Here is a 21,152-nt window from a genome sequence, read left to right on the forward strand (position 1 = left end):
GTCGCAAAACCGCATTCGCTGTCGCAAAAACTCATTCGCTGTTGCAAATGTTCCTTCGCTAGTACTGAATTAATTTAATTTGCATTTGCTAAAATGAAAACATAATATTCGCTGACATTTAACAGTATTCGTCATTACTACATCAACTTCGCTGTTGCAAAATATTGTTAGAAACCTCCAAGGCCGACCCTCACGCAATTCGTTTCCAGGCCTTCTGGCTGTTCGTACGTGTTTTGTCATTGTCTGCACGCAGTGAAGCGGTTAATTTTTAGCGACAGCGAATGAAATTTAGCGACAGCGAATGACATTTAGCGACAGCGAATGACATTTAGCGACAGCGAATGCAAATTTAGCGATAGCGAATGAGTCTTAGCGACAGCGAATGAGTCTTAGCGACAGCGAATGAGTCTTAGCGACAGCGAATGAGTTTTAGCGACAGCGAATAGAATTTAGCGAATATTGAAACATTTGGACGACCATAACCTTATTCCACGGATTTCGCCCCAAAGAGACGGATGTAATGTTTCCCACGGTACTTTTGCAACAGCAACAGTAATCACTTTTTAGCAGCGTGAGAAAATTCCCGTGCGGTATAAGATATAGTTCAAACCTCGTCGTTTTATTATTTTTGTGATTTATATATTTCTGAGGTAGAAAAAATCAAACAGCACTGAAACTAGTTTTAGATTTTGAATGTCCCTCCAAATTCTGGGGCTTACGAATTACTTACCGACTTCCTGTCGGACTGCCATTGCTACGCAATCGGCCAATCAAAAATATAGTTCAAATCGATTATCCCAGAGTCTCTCCGGGCGCTCACCCGCTGGCCAAGAAGCCCGAGGACTCTGGGTACGAGATTGAGGCCTGATTTATGTGAAATCATTCGGTCGTCCCATACGAATCCGGCCGAATTAGTAACAAGGCTTTAAAACAATTTCAGACCACAATTTGATTATAAGTATGTACCTGGAATTTTTAATTATGGATGTAAGACGAACAAAATAAGACCGTGACATCGAACCAACTCATTCCATTATTTACTTGAACATTCTAGCTGATGATCATGCATATCGAAATTTCCAAAGGTGGTTGTAATTTGATAAATAGGTTTCCCAATATATTTTAAAAGTCTCACACGAATGCCTTGTAAGCAAAATAATCGGAATCAATGATATTTGAACCTTATAGGTCCACTTTTCCGATTTTCTCACGTAATGAAATAAGTCTCAGGAGCGCCAAACCTTAATATGCTTCCCTTTCCCTGCTTAATGAGTTTTTCTTCCTTTTACTTGCAAATGCAGGAAAAATGAGCAACAGGAAATTATTTTGAAACATTTCAAATTGTCTGACATTTCATGACTTGTCTTAGCCGATAAGAATGTTTATTACATTCGCAGCTGTTTCTTTGAACCATATTTATTCAAGAAGTGATTCACTTCTGCTTGCACTCTGCTCTTTTTGAACGGCCAACTTCAGGTATTTATCTCAATTCATCACAAGAAATTTCTATGCTATGTTATTTGTACCCCTTCTTTTTTTACAGGGTTTTTGTTAGGGCCGGGACACCGAGTCCTTTGCTTGGCTATTTTAATTTTTGTCCCGGCTATTTCACGCACAAGTTGTACTAAAACTCCTGCGGAGATTATGGTCAACCAATAATGTTAACTTTGAACGTAAAATACATAAACTTTGTATTATTTCTGTGCTCTGGATATTTCTTTCTTTGTGATAAATGTTGTGGACATGCAGCTGATTTGGAGTTCGTGACTTCAGACACTATGAAACAAAACAAACGCATTTATCGGCACTCTCAAAGTTCGTCATCGAAGTATCTAATAACCTCCTTTCGTGAGTAAATGTGTCAAAAATAAACAGTGTTGCAAAACCTGGAAGCCTCGCGAGAAAAGAAATGCGTATTTCCGTCAATGTTTCTCCTGGTGTTGCGTCCCACAACCGCAATAAATACAGCTTGTTCCATCGTTACAGTTCAGTGTAGCATTTGCTCTCGAGAGAAAACAGTCAACATCTTTGTGACAACGTTACGTGACATATCTACTTTGGTGGCCTTGCACAGTAGCAAATAAAGCGGAAAATTAATCAACACTTCACTCAGAGGTACGCTGTTTTCTTTGTAGTATTAAAAATGTAATTAGTTTGTAAAAATTACATCTCGCGCCGCTTCGGTGAGATCATAAAGTCGATAAAATTGCGTTGCTATATTTAGTCTGACTTTTTTTTAATTACCCTCAAGGTTTTCTTTACCTTTCTTGGTCTAACAAGTTAAGATAGGCATGTCGTGTTGTGATTCAGTTGTTTTTCATTCAACACCATTTTAATTTACAGTGTATTCAGGTTTACAGGTAAAACTAAATTTAAAAAACGTGTGCAGCGAAGCGAAGCCAACTTGTTTACATTAGTTTCTACTTTAACAAGAAGACGGCAAAAAATATTCATATCATAGGAAATCTGCAGCATAAAGGTGGAGCTTGTAATGATACTTAAAGAATTCATACAGGTTTAGTGCAAATACTTGGAGACAAACGTTTTAAGTTTTAAAACGCACACGCGCTAATTCAATTACATTGAAACAAAGCGTGAATTAATTTATTGCATCAGAGAATTATAAACCAGAATGTAGCGATTAAAATGTTGAATGTTGAACGAAAACGACGTTAAATGTTGCTTTATGTTCGTTATGTTATAAAAAGGGTTGCAACTTTTTCACCGAAAAAAAGTGTCCGATTATTTATCGCAAGAATGCGGAAACAACAAATTAGGCACGCGAGACAAGCGAGACTTCGTGCCGCCGTACCGCAAAGGCGATACCCCCTGGTTTCTCTTTATTTGTTTTTTTTTTTTAACGAGTGCAGAAGCTGTAAAAGCCACAATATGAAAGATTCTGACTATGGATCAGACAATTTTTTTGATTAGTTATAAAGTATCAAGTATAGATAATTCATTGCTCTGAGTTGTTGTCTAGGGTTAAATCACGCCATGAATAAATGCATTTCAGAATTTCTGAGCCAAAAGTTGATTTATTTTTAGAGACGAAATAAATTAATAGTTAAAATTTTATTAGTGATTTATGAACAAGAATAACACCAGTCGTTTGACATACATGACGAGCATGCAGAAAGATACAGTATGGATTACTGAAGCTGAAGAGTATGTGTTATTAAGGAGTATTATAGATTTATATTTTACAACTGTTAAAATGAATAAAATTGTGAAAAAGCCAAAGTTGTAATTTATTGGCTAAGCATTTTGGCATGTGATCCATACTAAAAGTTGCATGTTTCATATTAACGAATGCCTCATTACATCAGCTAATATAAGAACAAAGTGTGAAAACGTAGCCTAAAATACACCCATTTGGCCCTAAAATTTCAAAATTTTACCAGGGGAGGCCCCCCGGACCCCCCCCCCCCCAGTGGGAGGATGCGCCTCCCTCCCACACCCCCACTTACCACTGCGTGCATAGCCGCCATTTTGGTCCCTCTTACTTGGGAAAAGGTCCCTGTTATTACAAATCTTAACAAAAACCCTGTTTTGTAAGGAACTTTTAGTCTAGCTAAGCTAAAAAGTACACAAAATTTAAAGCAAAACAATAGCATAAAACGAAAAACAGAAGGAAACATTTGAATATGTCGCGTTTACGCTAGCCGGGATACATGGCCGACTACAGTCGTTTATATTTAGAAGAAATAGAGCCGGGAGGACCAAGGGGCTACGGACCAGGCAAAACGGGTTCACTATTTTTACGTGTTGTTTTTTTTCCATCTCATGTCTATAATTCAAATGCGTTTGCAATCCACAAAGGCTCATAGGTTGCTAATTCAGCTTGCAAATCCATGGTCAGGGGCACCCAACGAATATGTTCCTCACTTTATCTGTTCCCCAGAGGAATCTTGCTCGCTGGCAAAAATACAGGTGTTCCGATGAGCTGGCTGGGAAATTTATTATTACTGGGTTGCCCTATGGCAAACCCAGTCTAGAAATGGAGGGCATTTGTTCGGTGTTATTTTTTTTTTCTTCCGTGTCGGTAAAGGTCTTGCCTGTCACTCCCCTGGTAAGTGGTATCTTTGTGCATAGAGCCTTCTGCGCGTATTTTCTTAGGATCGAGAGGGTAGTGGAACTGCGTAGATTTCTCTGGTGGACACAGTAGAACAATTAACTTAGCCTGCAATGGCGTCGAAAGTCATGTAACGCGAATGGCGTTTTACTGGATCCTTAAACAAGTCAGTTGGATAAACTACGCAGGCGGTGAAAACCAACACCTGGAATCTCAAAAGCGACGAGTAATGGACTTCGACAACAATCTGTCGCCCGTCGAGCAGAAATCAAAGTGAGCTGCATTTCTAAAATAATATTTACCAAGTGTGCTGTTATGTAGAACACTGAAACCAAATGGAAAATTCTCGGGTAACTTATGGGTTCAACAAAGACAGAGAACGAATCGAACACCTTAAGTGGACCTGTGATCAACTCTGCACAGTCATCAGGTAATGTGACAGCCAAGAATTATTTGAAAGAAATCTAGTCGTCTATTTTGTGCTTCATTATTCAAGGAAACGGTTCTTCATGGAAACAGTTTGATCCTGAAATTTTAGTTTGTTGTAATATTGCGCATATTTAATACGATTGAGTTTTTTCTCTTCACGCACGCAATAATAGCAAATATGTTGTTTGTTTCAAAAACTTGTTCGCTGGAAAAGGTGGCGTTTATGAATTCATCATGTATTATTATATGTGTGCTGGATAGTTTTTATGGCAATAGTAAAGCATTTTCTTGTTATTCAAGGGAAATGTTCTTCAGGAAAGGGTTTGAACCTGAAGTACATGGAAATTTGACACGATTGAGTTTCTTGTCTTCACGCACGCAATGAAGTAGGAAGAGGTTTTCACCTCTAATAGCAAATATGTTGTTTGTTTCAAAAAATTGTTCGCTGGAAAGGTGGCCTTTATGAATTCATCACGTTTTATAATATGCGAGCTTAACTGGATAGTTTTTATGGCAATAGTAAAGCATTTTCGTGTCAAAATGAGGTTAGCGTTTTTGTGTTGTGCTAACTTAATTAAATATAAATATACATTTTGCCTCATGAATTTGTTATTCTCGTTAACCAGCAATGAAAAGTCATTGCAACGCGAATGGCGTTTTACTGCATCTTATGTTGTTTGTTTCGATAAAATGTTTCGCTGGAAAAGGATTCTGTGATATTTTCTGCCTTTGTGAAGTATAATATCATGTTGTGTATTGAACTTTCGAGCTTAAGGTTGAAACGTGATACGGGAGGATATTATTAGTATAACTCTGTAAGCAGGAAAGGTTTCATGAAAATAAGCAGGTCTGTTGGAAGCGTGCTTGAGTTTCAACAAAATGAGCCCCAAAATCAGCAAAAAATTGTGACGCTATTAGCTGCTATTTCCAAAATGATGGAATTACCTGGTGATAATTAACCTCGTCTTGGAGAGTAAATTTTTGACTTTGCAGAAACAATGGTGGGCGATTGTGATCTTTGTTTTGAATTCGCTCATTTATTGTCAAACTTTATAACACTTGACAGAAAAAGAAACTTACGAAACCCCGATATCTTGCCATCATTTGACACGGATGCTTCACTGTTTGGCAAGTAAACATGCCGCGGTAACTTACTAGTAATCACGGCGCCCGCTGAATTCCGGCGATGTCACTTTCGATTTTGCGATTTATTTGTGCAGCCATAACGTAATATAACAAAACTGAACGTAGCAAAAATCTCCCAAAATGTTTGTCGCTGATCGTAACTGTTTATATTCTATATTCACGGTTCAAAATTAATGTTGTTTTCATGTCGTAAATATGTTATTCTCGAGCGACCGTCCTGGAAACTTCCTTCTGCTCTTTCTGAAAACTGTGTATCAATATTTATTTACTTTTGCATCAATATTTGTTTTTGCATAAAGCAAGCCAACAAAATCTGTACCTTGCTAAGTTCGCATTTGTTAGCGTTAATAGTATTTTCGGTCCAATGCTTCTGTTTTACGAAGGCGTATATGTTTTTGGTCACCCGTCCAGACACTAATCCCGCCGGACACGGAGGGATTAACTTTAGTAAACTTTAGTATTACAAAGCTGTCAGATGCTCAGAGGGCACGCTTATCAACATATCAGCCCAGAAGCCAATGTTTCTCACTTCCCATTTATTTTCTTCAATCTTTCTGGGTTCAGTTATTTGCTAGTAACCACATGTCTTTTCAGGCTATTTACCCAAGGCTTCTACCATGGCACTACAATGATAGACAATACCAAAACAATATCGTGCACTGTTAGAGCTACATATTACGTAAGGACAGATTTTTTTCGTCGTACGAACGTGTGAGAACCTGTGAGCCAAAGGGCCTCTGCTGGTATGACTTCTGGGTGACCCCTTAAATGGTCTTAATGACCCCCCAACTTGCAAAAATTGTCTGGAACGGTGCACGTACCACAGGCAACCCAGTGTACCCTCAGGGAGGGTCTAGTTGATAGAGGTTTTGCCTGGGAATTACTGACTTTTTCTAGCATTTCAACCCGAGCTGGCTGTAGAAACTCTGAAGACTGAGAACGACAAACATACGACGGCTGGTCAGAGTGATTGCGCTTGCGGAAAAAACCTGTGTCTGTCGGTTTTGTTCGGTCGTTTGTTAAAAGCGCGGAGGGTCACGCGGAGGTTCCACAGATCGACGAACACGGATTGTGCGGTTTTCCTCATTTACATGTAAGATTAATTTCCATTGTTATTTATCTGTATGCTGAGATTCTCGTGATGTTCTTCTACACTGAATTGAAATGAACAGAGTGAATTTAACAGTATTAACTTGTATTTTCATTCACAGATTTCAGTTTCGACGGTGTACAATGTGTTTGTTGTCAGCGTTTTCGGAGGTATAAGACTTCCTATTGTAGTTGTTTTAATGCTTTTTTTCGGTTATCTGTATCAGTCAAGTGCGTGATGATCTTTTACAGTTGAAGCGAATTGAGCCAACGAATTGTAAAAAATTGACAGCAGTACGTATTGAATTCTGAATTAAAATGGGCCATTCCAGAAAATTTCCATGACTATCACCTATCTTCAACATAAGATTTCCCGTCACAAGCGTCTGAGAATGCGCCAGCCGTGGCGTGTTGCATCAGTTAAGTATGAAGGAGACTATTTTACTGGGGGGGGGGGGGGGGGGGTGGCAGGGGGCACGGAGTGTGGGCGAAGGGGGGGCTGGTATCTTAAAATTAATTTTGGGCTCCCACCTTTCAATTTTGGGAGCCCGAAGGACTCCCTGAAATTTTCCTTAGGCAGCAGCCTTGATTTATTACTCTCGACAACTCCTGCGAAGAGATCCTTTTGTAAGAACCTTTTTGGCAGATATTTGGCATAATTATACAAAACCCTGTTTAGTGAACTAAAATCAAGCAGGTTCAATAATTATGTGAGTAACAGTTAAATTGCACTAAACACTTTAACCAAGGAGTTTGACTTTGAGATCGCAAATAGTTATTTTTCTGGCAATCAATACCAAGAAAAAATGAGGGGACAGAGAGGGAGGCTCAAGGCGTTGGCCGAGATATGTTATGTCCACGAAAGTTATTTTTAGACGAGCGGAAGTCTTTGTTCTAGGGGAAGTCTGTCTTCCGAGACGTCCGCATGCAGTCTTGCCTCGCTCTCAGGTTCTTAGTGAAAAGAGGAAATGATGGCGCACGTGGAAGGCTGATGAATATATATTTTCTTTCAAACATCGGACCGAGGTTGAGTTAGGCTTGTGACGATGGCCATTCATTGTTTGTTCATTCTTACGACCCTCTCTCTTCCATCAGGTTGAGTTAGGCTTGTGACGATGGCCATTCATTGTTTGTTCATTCTTACGACCCTCTCTCTTCCATCAGGTTGAGTTAGGCTTGTGACGATGGCCATTCATTGTTTGTTCATTCTTACGACCCTCTCTCTTCCATCAGGTTGAGTTAGGGCATTCATGGTTTGCACTGAGAACTTTGTTTCCTTTGTGGCCCTCTATTCAGTTGTCTATTAAGTTTCAATTCTCCTTTAATGTGAATGGCTGCACATCCGTGTCATTGGGAGGAAGACGCTCAACAGTTGTTCAGTCATGGTAACATTTTAAATTTTATTAAAATAATTTATGGCATGGAGAACGTCCATTCATTTTGACCAGTTTAAGCGCTAGACCTATATGGCCTGCAGAAATTTTACTGATCTTGTTATCTATCCAGCTGAAGATGTGACTGTCATATTTGGCGAGTCAAGGGAATTTTTTTTTAATTTTTCAGTTGATCTGGAAAGATATATAGCTAAATTTGTTGACTGCCCTGCACCATGATGACAAATAGATCTTATTACCTCAAGCTGTTTTTTTTTTTTGCCAATCTGCAAAGACATTCATGATAAATAAACATGTTTCAACTTAAGCGTAAGGTTTCTGCATCTAAGAATTACAGGGGCTCGAGTCTATTTTTTACAAATCATTTACTAACAATCACAGGATGCCTACATAATGTGTTTGACCCTTGGTATTATTGAATTGAGAATAGCAAAAAGTTCCATATTATTGTACAATTCTGGGATAAATATTTGCATATAAGATGAGAATAAACTAACCTTCATCCGAAATGTTCTGCTGTGTCGTTATTGTGGCTGCTTGTGGGAAATTTAGCGATTTCAAGGACGTGTGTTGCTCTGGTAAAAATTGCTACGATTTGCCATTTTCAGCCATAATAACAACAGCACATCATTTCAGATAGTTTATCCTCATCTTGTGTAAATATTTATTGCAGAACAGTACAATGATAATTATGGAACTTTTTGCTATTCTCATACATTGCTTCTAAATTCACCCTTTGTGTGGGTCCCCTGTGATAACAATGATTTGTGAGTCCATCGCTAGATCTGAAAACTCAATCAGCATTAATGCTGGCTCTACCCAATTAATATTGGTCTCTAATTTATTTCCTTTTTAATTATTTTTCAGGCTACCATGGAAATAGCAAGGAATTGGACATTAGCAATTGTGTAACTGAAGAGATCAATAAAAATGTAAAATTAAGAGCTATTTCAAGGTTCCAGTTGTTCTGCCTTATTGTAGACAATACAGGTTTATCCTAGCAAGTATTTTATTGCTTTTGTGTACAATGTTGCTAGGTATTATGAATTCTGTGCTCGCTTTCCAGGGTAACAAAAGGCTCCTAAAATTCAAACTGCTCGAGACAGCAGTACATGTAGAGTATCATACTAACACAAGAACTACAGCTGTGTGTTTCACATTATCGTTCCATTATCATTATCAATATAAGTATTGTTATTGTTATCATCATCATCATCATTATTTTTAGTAGTAGTAGTAGTAGTAGTAGTAGTAATAGTATTATTCCTTTCATCAGGAGCCCATCACCCGGAGCGTGCAACTTAACTATACTTGTGCAACGGCGTTTTCACAAGTAAGGTTATTTTTAGATTGAATTTCCCGCTAATGAAACTCCCACAGGAGCCCGATGACCAATTACAAGAAATTAAGCTGACGTCATAGGGTCACTGAACCGTAACTGACTTTGTTTTTTGACCTAATTCGCGGGAAGGGCTAGTTTAAAAATAAACCTACTTGTGAAAACGCCGTTTCACAGACGCTGTATGGAAGTTGCACGCTCCAGGATGGGCTCCTGTTTTCATTTATATATTAATTAATTAATTAATTAATTAATTAAGTAATTTAATTCCTGGCTGGGAAATAAATTTGATCAGCTGGCTGGGAAACCAACCAATTTTGTCTAGCTGGCTGGGAATTTTTCTTGTGTGTCTTGCTGGGAAAAAGGAACAGATAATTTTTTCCCAGCAACACTGAAAAACACCTGAAAATGCCTTAATAACATTTATTTTCATTAACTGGGGTATAATAATACATTTTACAACAAATTGGTCGTTGGGTGCCCCTGATGGTTTATAGCGGCTTCGCCCATTACCAATTGAGCTTTCTGACCTCAGACCCAAAGCTGTAGCAAGCGCGAATTCTTGTTCATTAATACAATTAGTTGGAGCGACTTGATGAATTTTGAGTTCTCTGAGGTACATATTTAGAGTGCGGGAACTCAACCATTGGTGGAGGCACTGTGACTAAATAACGCTAATAAACAGTGCGAATTGATTCTACAGGGATTGAGTGTGCCGAGTTGAAAAATGAACTTTGTTCCAGATTTTCGCGGCTTCCGTGTTTCCTTGGTGTAAGGAAAAGACAGCATACTGTCATGTTACGAGTGGAGTGGCTCACACGGTTGAAATGGCGCGCAATGGCTTTCATGCATTTTTTTTATTATTTTAGTATCACAAAGATGGTCGTCCAGTTATGTAGATCTTTCAATATTGTTGTGTCTTATGGATTTCCAGTTTTAGAGATCCCCAGTTTAAAGGATTCCCTATTTTAGAGATTCTTCCCTATTTAGATAATCATACTACTACTACCGCTGCTGCTGCTGCTGCTGCTAATAATAATAATAATAATAATAATAATAATAATAATAATAATAATAATAATAATAATAATAATAAAGCCCTCTATCGACAACCTATAGCAAGAACGTACATCATGGCTTACAAGTAACAAATTTAACTAAATGAATGAAAACTGTTACAGTAACAATATCAATTTAAACCTATTTCAAAAAGAGATAAAACGGATTATAATAGTAATCACACAACATCAAATAAACAGCGATTAAGAAAAATCTTCTTGTAGCTGCTGCTAATAATAGTAATAATAATAATAATAATAATAAAGCCCTCTATCGACAACCTATAGCAAGAACGTACATCATGGCTTACAAGTAACAAATTTAACTAAATGAATGAAAACTGTTACAGTAACAATATCAATTTAAACCTATTTCAAAAAGAGCTAAAACGGATCATAATAGTAATCACACAACATCAAATAAACAGCGATTAAGAAAAATCTTCTTGTAGCGTTCAGTTTTAATCTTGGGGAAAATGTGAGGTTGACCACGCGCACGTAAAACTCTAGAGCGATGTGAAAGTAATAACTCGGAGAGTGCACTTTCTTTCTTAATCCAAACTTGTCCAAACTTGTGATATTCCTTATTTTGGATAGTCCTCGTTTCCTCTTTGCTGTTCCACATTTCTTTATTCTCCTTTCTTTATTTAAATCCTCTAAGTGAATGTTGATCCACGTTGATTATTTATTTGATGAAAGATGTTGGCCGTTGCGCGTCATCACTACATAGGCAGACTAATAAGACTCCTTCGACCGCACGTGAGCGCCAGGCTTTCAAAATACTGTATAAAACCATTTCGGTCTCTCTTCGTTCGTTCTGGCGCTCTCCAACTGTACTTTACAACCTTCATTGGCTGCCAGTAAATTATCGTATTCAATTCAAGATCTTGATGATTACTTTTAAGGCGATTCATGGCATGGCTCCTTGTTATTTAAGTAACCTGATCTGTACTAGATCATTGCCTAAATATTCACTACGCAATAATGATACAATATTTTTAGAACGCCCAAATGCGCACAACTTTAGGTGCCCGCTCGTTTCATGCCTCTGCGCCTGCGCTGTGGAACAGCGTGCCTGCGCACATCCGCACGATTGATTCGCTAGCGCTATTTAAGAAATCTCTTAAGACTTATCTTTTTAAGCTAGCGTTTTAGATTTGCATTACGATCTTGTCGGTATTTTGTATTTTATTTATGTACTTTTTATTCATTCATTTATTCATTATTTATTATTATTATTATTATTTTATTTTAGTACTGTTATTGTAATTATCTATTGTAAATAGCATCTTTATTGTAATTATCTATTGTAAATATTAGTTTTCTTGGATTGTAAAGCGCCTTTGATCATTCTATAAATGTTAAAGGGCGCTATATAAGTCAATAAATTATTAAATTATTATTATTATTAGGGGCTCCACCGCGTGCCGTTCAAGTATCGGTCTTGCGGTGTCCTTGGTCGCTCCGTGCGCGGATTTTGGGACAAAGAGAAACAGTTCACAGTATAATTACATCTTGAAAAAGCAATGTTAAGTGTCTTTTATATTATACATCATCACATTTGTAAATCAGAAACTGGATATAAATCTACACCAGTTTTCGTGGTCATGGAACGCTTTCATTCATTAAACTTCTATAACCTTGAAATCGGCCCCACTGTGAGCTATCAATAACTTCTTGTTGTCGAAGCAACGAAAACTTTGCGGTTCGAGAGCCTTCATGCTTGACTCTTCTTCCAAATACCTTTTTGATCACGACGGTACTAGATACAATCTTAGAGGGGGGGTCCATGTTAGTCGTGAATACCTATTGCCGCGGTGTAAATTTACCTGACTATACTGCTTTCCTATTGGCTAGTGGCCTCAGGAATTATTAACAATTTTACAATTATTTTCCATGCAGACCGTGACAAGTATGGTGGGCATGGATCTACCGAAAATCGCTTGGACTTTGTCCTTTGGAGTGGTTGCAGCTCTAGCAATTTCTGGAAACGCACTAACCATCGTCATATTTGTGAAGAAACTAAAACGCAGGCGGCCTCAGTTTCCCCTCATAAGTTTGGCTGTGGCAGACCTTATGGTTGGATTAATAACAGTTCCTCTTTTCATCGTTTCAACTTGGATCACAAATTTTCAATACAAGAACGTCTTTTTAATCGTCATCCTAGACTGGACTGACATGTTCACTGGCTTTGCCTCGATTTTCACTTTAACGGTGATCGCATTGGAGCGATTGTTAGCCATTGGCTGGCCTCTTCGTCACCGAGCACTAAGCAGCAAAGCTTACATAGTTGCTATAGCAACACCATGGATCCTAGCCTTTACCGTAGCATGGATCGAAACTATATTCAACTACGTGATTGACCAAGGCATTGTCTTTCTAGTCCTTTTCTTTATATTCCTATTTGCACCCATTATTCTGACCTGTGCTACCTACCCTCTGCTCTGGATTAAAGAAATGTCTCGGCGTCGAAAGACCCGTTCAATTCGAGATGCAAGAGATTTTAAGCTGGCAAAAACTGTAGCGTTGATAACGGGAGTATTTCTTGTTACCTGGCTTCCAGTTCAAATATATATCTTGATCATTAACCTATGTATTTCGTGTAGGGAATTATCCCCAGTGCTGGGCATGATCTTTAAACTTCTCCAATACGGAAACTCGGTCATCAACATACTAATTTATTCTTTTAGAATCGCTGAATATAGATCAGCTCTTTTTGAAATATTACGTTGTTGTAAATGTTCTTGCCAACAACATCAGATTCAATTTGGCTTGTCGTCGAGCAAGTCTGTTATTGCTATGACGACCTTAGCAGACATTCAGGCAATAAACTCGAATGATTATCCGCAAACAACACGTCTTTAAAAAGATTTTGAGGCCAAGACAAAATTGGTTTCTACTGTATATGGCTCAGAGGACGTTGTTTCAAATTACAAGCTTGCGTTAACGTTGTTGTTTCATGTAAATATTGATAATGATAATAACTTTATTAAAGTCCCAAGCAAAAGGCTACGGCTCAACTATAATTCTGATAATTGGCAGGATAAAATAAAGTCACATGAAATTACAGTGGGTCAAATCAAATGTTTGTACTGTTTACGAGAGGGGAAAGACTGGAGAACCTCTTGAAATTTAAGTAATGGTCCGGCTAAGAAGCAGGCAGAAAAACAATAGCCCGCGGCAATAGCGTCGGTTAGTTAAAATGTGCCAACATTTTTAATCAAATTAAGTTCGGCTGTTCCCATTGGTGTAAGCTGCTAAAAGCGCGAAATTTGAATTTCAATGAAAACTGTAATCGACTTGCCGTCTAAAAAATTAGATTCTGTTTCGTAGAACAAATCATTATGCCTTCAAAAACTATGTTTGTAAATATCGTCAAGATTCTATGCGCCATTTGATTGGCGCATAGAACAATGTCCAAATTTGGCCGAGAGACAGAGATCAAGGGCATGGGGAAGAAGAAATCCAAAAAAGGCTTTTTTTTCATTTTTTTCTCATCTTTTTTCGACATTTTCCGATATTAGCCAATCAGATGCCTCGATTGGAGTGAAATTAAAAATTAATATTTCGCAGCTTCTAAGTACTTTTGCCGCTGGGCTGCCTGCTTCTTAGCCGGACCATTACTTAAACGGTCTGTCCATTACTTAAGTTATAAAGTGAGTGCGCAAAATTTTTGATTTGGTAAAAATCCGATCATCAGTGATCTTTTAAAGCAGGAAAATAAAGAAATGGTTTGGTACATGACCGAGCCGGTGATATAGGTATGGGTCTTTTTTTTTTTTTTTTTCAAAACAATCTTTTCTTTGAAGATACCAAATGAATGCAATGCAATGTAGTTTTCTGACGTGAAATGTAGAACAGACTATCTCGGTGATGAACTGAACTTTTATCAGATTTTTACCAATTCAGAAGGTCACAAACAATAAAATTAAAAAAAACAAAGCTGAGTTATCCCACAGCGTAGGACGACTTTTTTCAAGCCAAAAAAAGTTTTAGGGTTAGGTATAGTTTTATTTAGTGGAGCTTAGAAAGCAGATTGCATATGTGCAACTGACCTCGTCCAAAGCAGGATTCAGGGACATCATGCATGTGTTAAGAAGATTAATAATACTATTAATTCCAAAAAAGGGCCAATCAGTGTTCAAGTTACGAAAATTATTAACATCATCAACGTTTCGGGAAACGTGAGATTCTCGGGAAACAAAATGAACTGTTTCCCTCGGGACCAGTCATAAAGTGTTTATTATTAGCTGGTAGCCTGTGAATCATCCTCGGATGATCCGATGTACGTCCTGTTCCTGAATGTTAAACGCCGGGGAACCCCGTGGCTAACCAATCACCTCACCAATTGCTCTGTTTCCAGCAGGGTTGTCGTGATGGTGCAGTGGTTAGCACACCCGACTAGTGACCAGGGGGACGCGGGTTCGATTCCCACTCACGGCAATATGTTATTCATGACAAACCGGTGTGAGAGAGTGTGACTCCAGCTACGCCCGTGCTTTAATCAAGTAAATCAATTATTTTATCTTGATATCCAAATAATTGAGGTCTCGTCTTGTGCCTCGACTGTTATTATTCCGAATATCACGAAGAATTCATCTTGTAATTTTTTTAGTGGTAACTTCTGACGTCACAGCATGCCTAAATGGAATGCACCGTTCCATTGAGTATGAAAGAGCGGGAAAGTCTTCCACGGCAAACTTTTCAAGAGTAGATCAAACAGTCCAGCTTAGTTTGAGCGGCATTCCTTTAGCATGTTTGTATGTTTACCGGACTATTTTAAAAAAGTCACTGCTTACGAGCCAGGAGGACCATCAGGCCGACGCTTATCTCCGGTTTCCGTAGCATGAAGCGACTAGGAGTATTTATACTCCCCCCTGGATGGTATGCTAGTCCATCGCAGGGTTACCCCCAGCATTACGCCGGTACCCATTTACACATCTGGGTGAAGAGAGGCGCCGTGAGAGTAAAGTGTCTTGCCCAAGAACACAACACAATGTCCCCGGCCAGGCCTCGAACCCGGACCACTCGATCCTGAGTCGAGCGCACTAACCATGAGGCCACCGCACCTCCCATAGCATTTAAGAATTCTGGTAGCTCCAACGGGGCTCGAATCTTGTTGGAGCCACTTGAATCAGGTGTCTATTAGAGACATTTGCTTAGATTGTCCAGAGCGAGAATCAGTTGGTTCTTTTAGCATATTAAATATGGTCTTGCCAAAACACACAACACATGACTGTCTTTTTCAAGCTAAATGTTTTCTAATAGCAGAGTCACGTTGGCGCATTGGTCATGAATTATGAATCCCACCTCTGCGATAGTATGTGCCGGGGCTGAGTTTTATACCGTTACCTAATTCTCCGAGTAGTCCAGTTCTCCTCACTCACAGCCAATTACAATTGGCCGTGGTGCAATACTGCAACGTCAGACATGGATTGTACAGCGGCTTCTAGAGAAGCCTTATGCATGCTATCGACCCGATATCGTAAGCCTCTTATTGAACCCGAAAAGCCCGTTACGGCGAGCGGTCAATTAACTTTATTATTATTATCATCATGATCAGAACATAAGTTACGTTTAGCGAGGCGTTGAAAGAGATGCCGAACCTTGTGTTATTCGCAAGTGAATTAAACCGTATGAGGTGCACGGCCACTGAGTATGGGACTAACTACAGGCGAATTGGCGTCGTTCACGGTGACAAACGTTTGATGGTGAAGCCGCATGACTGACGTACAGGTACTTACATTATAGGTGAACTCTTGCAAAAGCACATCGTGGCCCTCTGAGTGATTTGAAAATCGATTAAACATTTCAACAAGAGCTTCCTTGAACTCGGGAATCCTAAAAGTATACACAACAGCGTTCATGAACGAGTTGCTATAATGCAGAAGCTTGATAAGGAAGACAGCATTAGTGGACAAGGAACATGTTTTGCAGAAATGCACCAGAATAAAGACAAGTTCGAACGGGAGCCACGAGAAAACAAAAATGACTGTGACGCACAACAAGGTTACGCTCAGCCGCTGCTCAAGTTTCATGTCCTTGCATCCTTTTGCGCTGTTTTTCCTGTTGATTTTTAATATGATGCATACATACGCGCAACAAGCAACTGCCAAAGACAATGTCAAGGACAGAATCACCACGGTGTAGAAGGCCTCCTTTATAATGCGCAAATAAAAAACGACGCTCATCGCAGCGACGCATGCGGAGAGACTCCACGTGGCAGCGATGCAACCGAAGTAGACGTTTCTTGAAATCATTCGAAATTTAAAGGGAATGGACACGGCGATCAGTCTCTCCACGGATACAATCGCCAGAGTGAAAACCGAAGCTAGCCCAGACAGAATATCTACCGAAGTGTAAACCATCGGCAGCACGAGACCTGGAGTCCAAGCTTCAGAATCTACCACGTATGAAACAAAGAGTTGGACAGATACGGCTCCAACCATGAAGTCAGCAATGGATAGGTTAATGAGAAAGTAGTGCGTGTGCTTTCGACGAGGCTTGGTTTTGATAAAAGCAGCGATGGATACCATGTTTGTGACCACAATGAGAACAGAGACAATACCATACGATGTCGCCCAGAGAACAGTTTGTGACGCCTTACTTGATGTACCCGTAGAATTGGTCATCTTTATTCCTGCCATGAAGAAACAAAACAAGTTTCTTTATTGGTTTTCTGTACTTAGCTTTGCCCTGTCGGCGGGATAGTGCCAAAATACACTGTGTATTGGTGGGCCACATTGTGGCAATGTCCAATTATGGTCATAGTGCGCTCAATATTCGTCGTGTGTACTCAACAGACAGATATCCTGCGATATACGTAATTATGTGTGTCGCGGAGGAAAATGGCAGTCTTTCCAGCTTTTTTTTCCAATAAACATAGAAGATTGTTCTTTGTCATCAATGTGTTGAATAATAAAACAATTATTCAGCGCAATCTTGCGGAATATCGCCTGACTTTAGGCAACTCGGCCTACGGCCTCGTCGCCTAAGTATCAGGTGATATTCCTCGCGATTACGCAGGATAATAGTTAACTATTCACGTCTGAGCAATTTGCGCGGAATTTGCGCCGGAAAATGTTGGAATAAATGAGTTTAAATTATCTTAGCTTTTTGTGCTGTATTATCTCATTGTAAATGTCCACCACAACTAGCCACCTCCACTTCGGTGAATAGTTGTTAATTATTACAGTTGAGCCCACGTTTCAGTGGTGTTCGTTTTAGAGCGCGATTAGACAGAGAGTGTCTAATCGGAGTGGGTGGATAGGTCGGGGGTCCCTAACGCTAACCTAATCCTAACCCTAACCCTTATTTTTATCAACACTGGAAATTTTCGAAACAGACAAGACCTAACACCTAAGACAAATTTGGACCGAGCACTGAGGGAGCTGATATATCCTTTTTTATCTTCAAACAAACACGACCCACCTAGCCACGACCCACCTACCCACGCGATTTAGCATCACCTGATTAGACAAAGAGAAGAGTAAGGGCCGATTTACACGGTACGATTTTTGTCGCATGCGACAACGGCTTACGACAGGCCCACGACATGATTTACGATTGTTGTGTACGTCAAAAAAAATGTCGTAGCATTTTAAAACATGTTTTAAAACGCTGCGACAATCGTAAGCCATGTCGTAGGCCTGTCGTGAGATTGTCGCATGCGACAAAAATCGTACCGTGTAAATCGGGCATTACGCCCCAAATCTTTGAAAATGAGGAACAGTGTCAAGTGGATTCTTTAAGGTTCAGCCTCAAGCGCAAGATTCGTGATCCCTGTTCACGAAGATTATATCGTCTAACCAATTACAGCTATGACATTATTTTACAAATGGTTAGTCTTCCAAGTCCTTTCAAGTAAGACTTTAAACCATAGACCCCCCTCACACAAACCTTATTTATTGACTGTCTCGTTTCCGGCTTACATTTTTCACATATATCCAGGTTTGCACGCAGCTGCATAACTAAGAGCAAGCGCAAGATCAATGATTGGTCAGTCTTCGTCACAGGTCGAGTTTATTTATGACTCAGCCCCGCTAGTGAAAAGTATTATTATTTTTTTTGTTATGAGCCTTTCCCTATGCCAAAGCAAAAGTAAGATAAAATCGGGAGAGAGAACGAGAAAAAAAGACTTCACCGTTCATGATCTAGAGAAGGTAAGATCTTTAAACACACGTCAAGAAAATATATTAACAGTTCAAACTGAGCAAACTTGAATTGAACAGATCCTGCAGTTTAGATTTAAACAGTTTAGTGTTAGGATATAGTTGGTCCATTTTGTACAAAGTAACACAATGGAAGAATCTCGAAAGACTACTGAGCGCTAAACTAAAGCTATCAGTTTTGAAATTATGTTGTCGCTACTCAACCTCGATTGCATGAGTTTTTTGGAGCTGCAAGCAAGTCAAGGTGCACAGCTAAAGGTGATTGTGAAAAAAAAATTTATGTCCGTTTTTTCTTTGCCCTCTCACCAACTCATTTTAAGATATAAAAATATCCTTTGTTGCATTTAATACTGAGAACTTAGCCATGGCTAATGAAGACATACACCAATTTTATGATCATCCTTGCATTGTGCATTCATCACAAAAATAAGGCAGGTGGTCGGTTTCTTGAAAAGATAAATATATATTCATTTCTTTTAATCTTTGGACAGAATGAACAATAAAGTGATAGTACTACAAAAACGGCACGTATAGTGTGGCTAAACGAGACGGGATGTGTTTAATAAATTTCGATTGCATCAACTAGCATGCAGAAATAAATTAACATTACTCATTCAAATCAAACCTACACGAATCATAGAGCAAATAAATACATTACGCTTTCCGATTGGATGAGAACGAATCATCTGCAATGGGTCCGCAAAACTCAACAAAACTCACTAACTATCTTATAATTGGGAAACAACAACTTGTTCTTTCGACTCGATGCACCATTGGCAAATTTGTGGCAAATCCGTGTTCCATCCCGTGTCAATTTTTTTTTTCTGCTGCCCTAGCAGCTACGCGCTTTTAAACCGCGAAAACTGAAGCGGTATTAAATTCAACAGCTTCTTTCAATTACAAAAGTCGTATTTATAATCTTTCACCGAAAGTCTCGTGTAAAATTTGTGTTACTTTTTTTTTTTTTAATTCAATTTACATTCACTGCCTCAAGGGTCGTTCATGATCCCTATCCGTGAAGACCAGATAGTTTGACCTCTTGCAGCTGCCATGATCTCCAAGTCCTTGGAAATCGCACGCCCTCTCTCAAAGTCCTTATTCATAGATTCTTTGGAACGTTAAAGCTTCCACGTACTGTTCGTCGCAGTACAAAGCTCTTAGCTCCAACATTTATTCGCCTTTCGCATCCTGAAACGTTTCTCTTGAAAGTAACTTAAAGAGAATTCAAATTGTCATTGTAATGAAACTAGCCAGGAGGCCTTACGTTCTCACTTTAAAACGATTAATTGAAGGTCATCGGGTAAATACGCCAGCCTTAACCACCTTCACCATTCATTATCCATCAATAAAACACAAAAGAGGTTGTAACAGCCACGTCATTTTCACTCAGTGCAATGCCATCTCAATTATGTGGTTTGTGACACAGAAGACAAATTTGCCAGTCATTGTTTTGCTAATTGTACTAGCTTTCGACTGATTATTTTTACTTTTTTCTTTGTGTTGTTTTAAAATTAAAAATCGAAAGTGACGTCGATTTTAGCCGCCGCCATGATCATCTGTGTCAAAATGATGGCAAGACACCGGCGATCCGAATATAATAAGCGAGTTTTGTTTCTATTTTATGGTAATTCAAGGTACCGTGGAAAGAACCACATGGATCAAAAAGATGACAAAATGCTGTCTTCTAGTCATTGAATGTTCCTGTTCCTGTTTTACAATCATAATTTCAAGGCATTTTCCAAAATTATGCAAATTAATTTCCAATTGATAACGTATAAAATAAACGTCGATGGAAATTGAAAATAAATGCTGTTTGTTGATGCTTATCCTTTCCTTTCACAATTACCTACCCAGTTACGTGCAAAATAATATGAAGACATCACAATGTGCAGCACATACTATTGGAAAACACCTCAACTAGCTGTCATCCATATTATCTTAGGCGGGGGCATGCGCAGATGTAGTGAAAACTATTACTAGTATACTTATGAATAGTTAATACCGGTAAATTAAAGCAAAATCAACAGTATTATTACAGATACAAATAGAAAGTAGTTGTAAGACATACTTATGCAATTCTTAATAATTATTTCACTGACCACTGTGGCACCTTGTCATAACATACTTTTCCCACTTTTCCTTTCTTATTATTGAAATATGCAAAAAACTCTGAAGATTATGTGCTGTACAGTTACGTCAACAATTTTGTCATTTTCAATTAGTGTATGCAATAAACCTGTGAGTCCTCTGGCAATGTAATCAATGATGCCCACCGTTACCATAGTTCATGTCAATGGCTATGGCATTTTTTTTCCTTTTTAATGGTTGGCTCTGGTCGCAGCTGCACTTGGACCTGACAGTTTGCTTTGCTTTCATTTTACTCTCTGCCATTTTCAAAAATTCCTGTCTTGGCTTGTCGTGGGCACCACCAATACCTTAAAACCCTAATGTGTA

The 21,152-nt window shown here is 38.9% G+C and overlaps 2 protein-coding genes across 8 annotated transcripts in view; one reads left to right on the forward strand and one right to left on the reverse strand.

Annotated features, from left to right (window-relative positions):
- The window catches only part of LOC138003607 (adenosine receptor A2a-like), a 34,036-nt gene extending 19,184 nt beyond the window's left edge, over window positions 1–14,852 (forward strand). Inside the window, exons 1-4 of one of the 7 annotated variants that reach the window (XM_068849772.1) lie at window positions 6,183–6,740; window positions 6,859–6,907; window positions 8,998–9,085; window positions 12,430–14,852. In XM_068849772.1, the coding sequence (XP_068705873.1) occupies window positions 12,442–13,392 (951 nt within the window). In that variant the 5' untranslated portion in view covers window positions 6,183–6,740; window positions 6,859–6,907; window positions 8,998–9,085; window positions 12,430–12,441 and the 3' untranslated portion in view covers window positions 13,393–14,852. Of the gene's footprint in view, window positions 1–1,416; window positions 1,477–1,582; window positions 2,116–4,033; window positions 4,503–6,182; window positions 6,741–6,858; window positions 6,908–7,983; window positions 8,122–8,997; window positions 9,086–12,429 lie in introns of those variants that run through there. The other 6 variants (XM_068849790.1, XM_068849763.1, XM_068849807.1 and 3 more) reach the window with 6 other exon arrangements.
- Window positions 14,853–16,154: 1,302 nt separating this feature from the next.
- LOC137972172 (tachykinin-like peptides receptor 99D) lies at window positions 16,155–17,159 on the reverse strand. Its single transcript, XM_068819022.1, has one exon. It carries the CDS (start codon window positions 17,157–17,159, stop codon window positions 16,155–16,157), a length of 1,005 nt encoding a protein of 334 aa, XP_068675123.1.
- Between the last annotated feature and the right edge of the window lie 3,993 nt (window positions 17,160–21,152).

This window comes from Montipora foliosa, chromosome 1 (genome assembly GCF_036669935.1).
Source record: "Montipora foliosa isolate CH-2021 chromosome 1, ASM3666993v2, whole genome shotgun sequence".
NCBI lineage: Eukaryota > Metazoa > Cnidaria > Anthozoa > Scleractinia > Acroporidae > Montipora > Montipora foliosa.

Coding starts and splice junctions, on each gene's coding strand:
- LOC137972172 (XM_068819022.1), bottom strand. CDS start 17,159: ATGACCAATTCTACGGGTACATCAAGTAAGGCGTCACAAACTGTTCTC.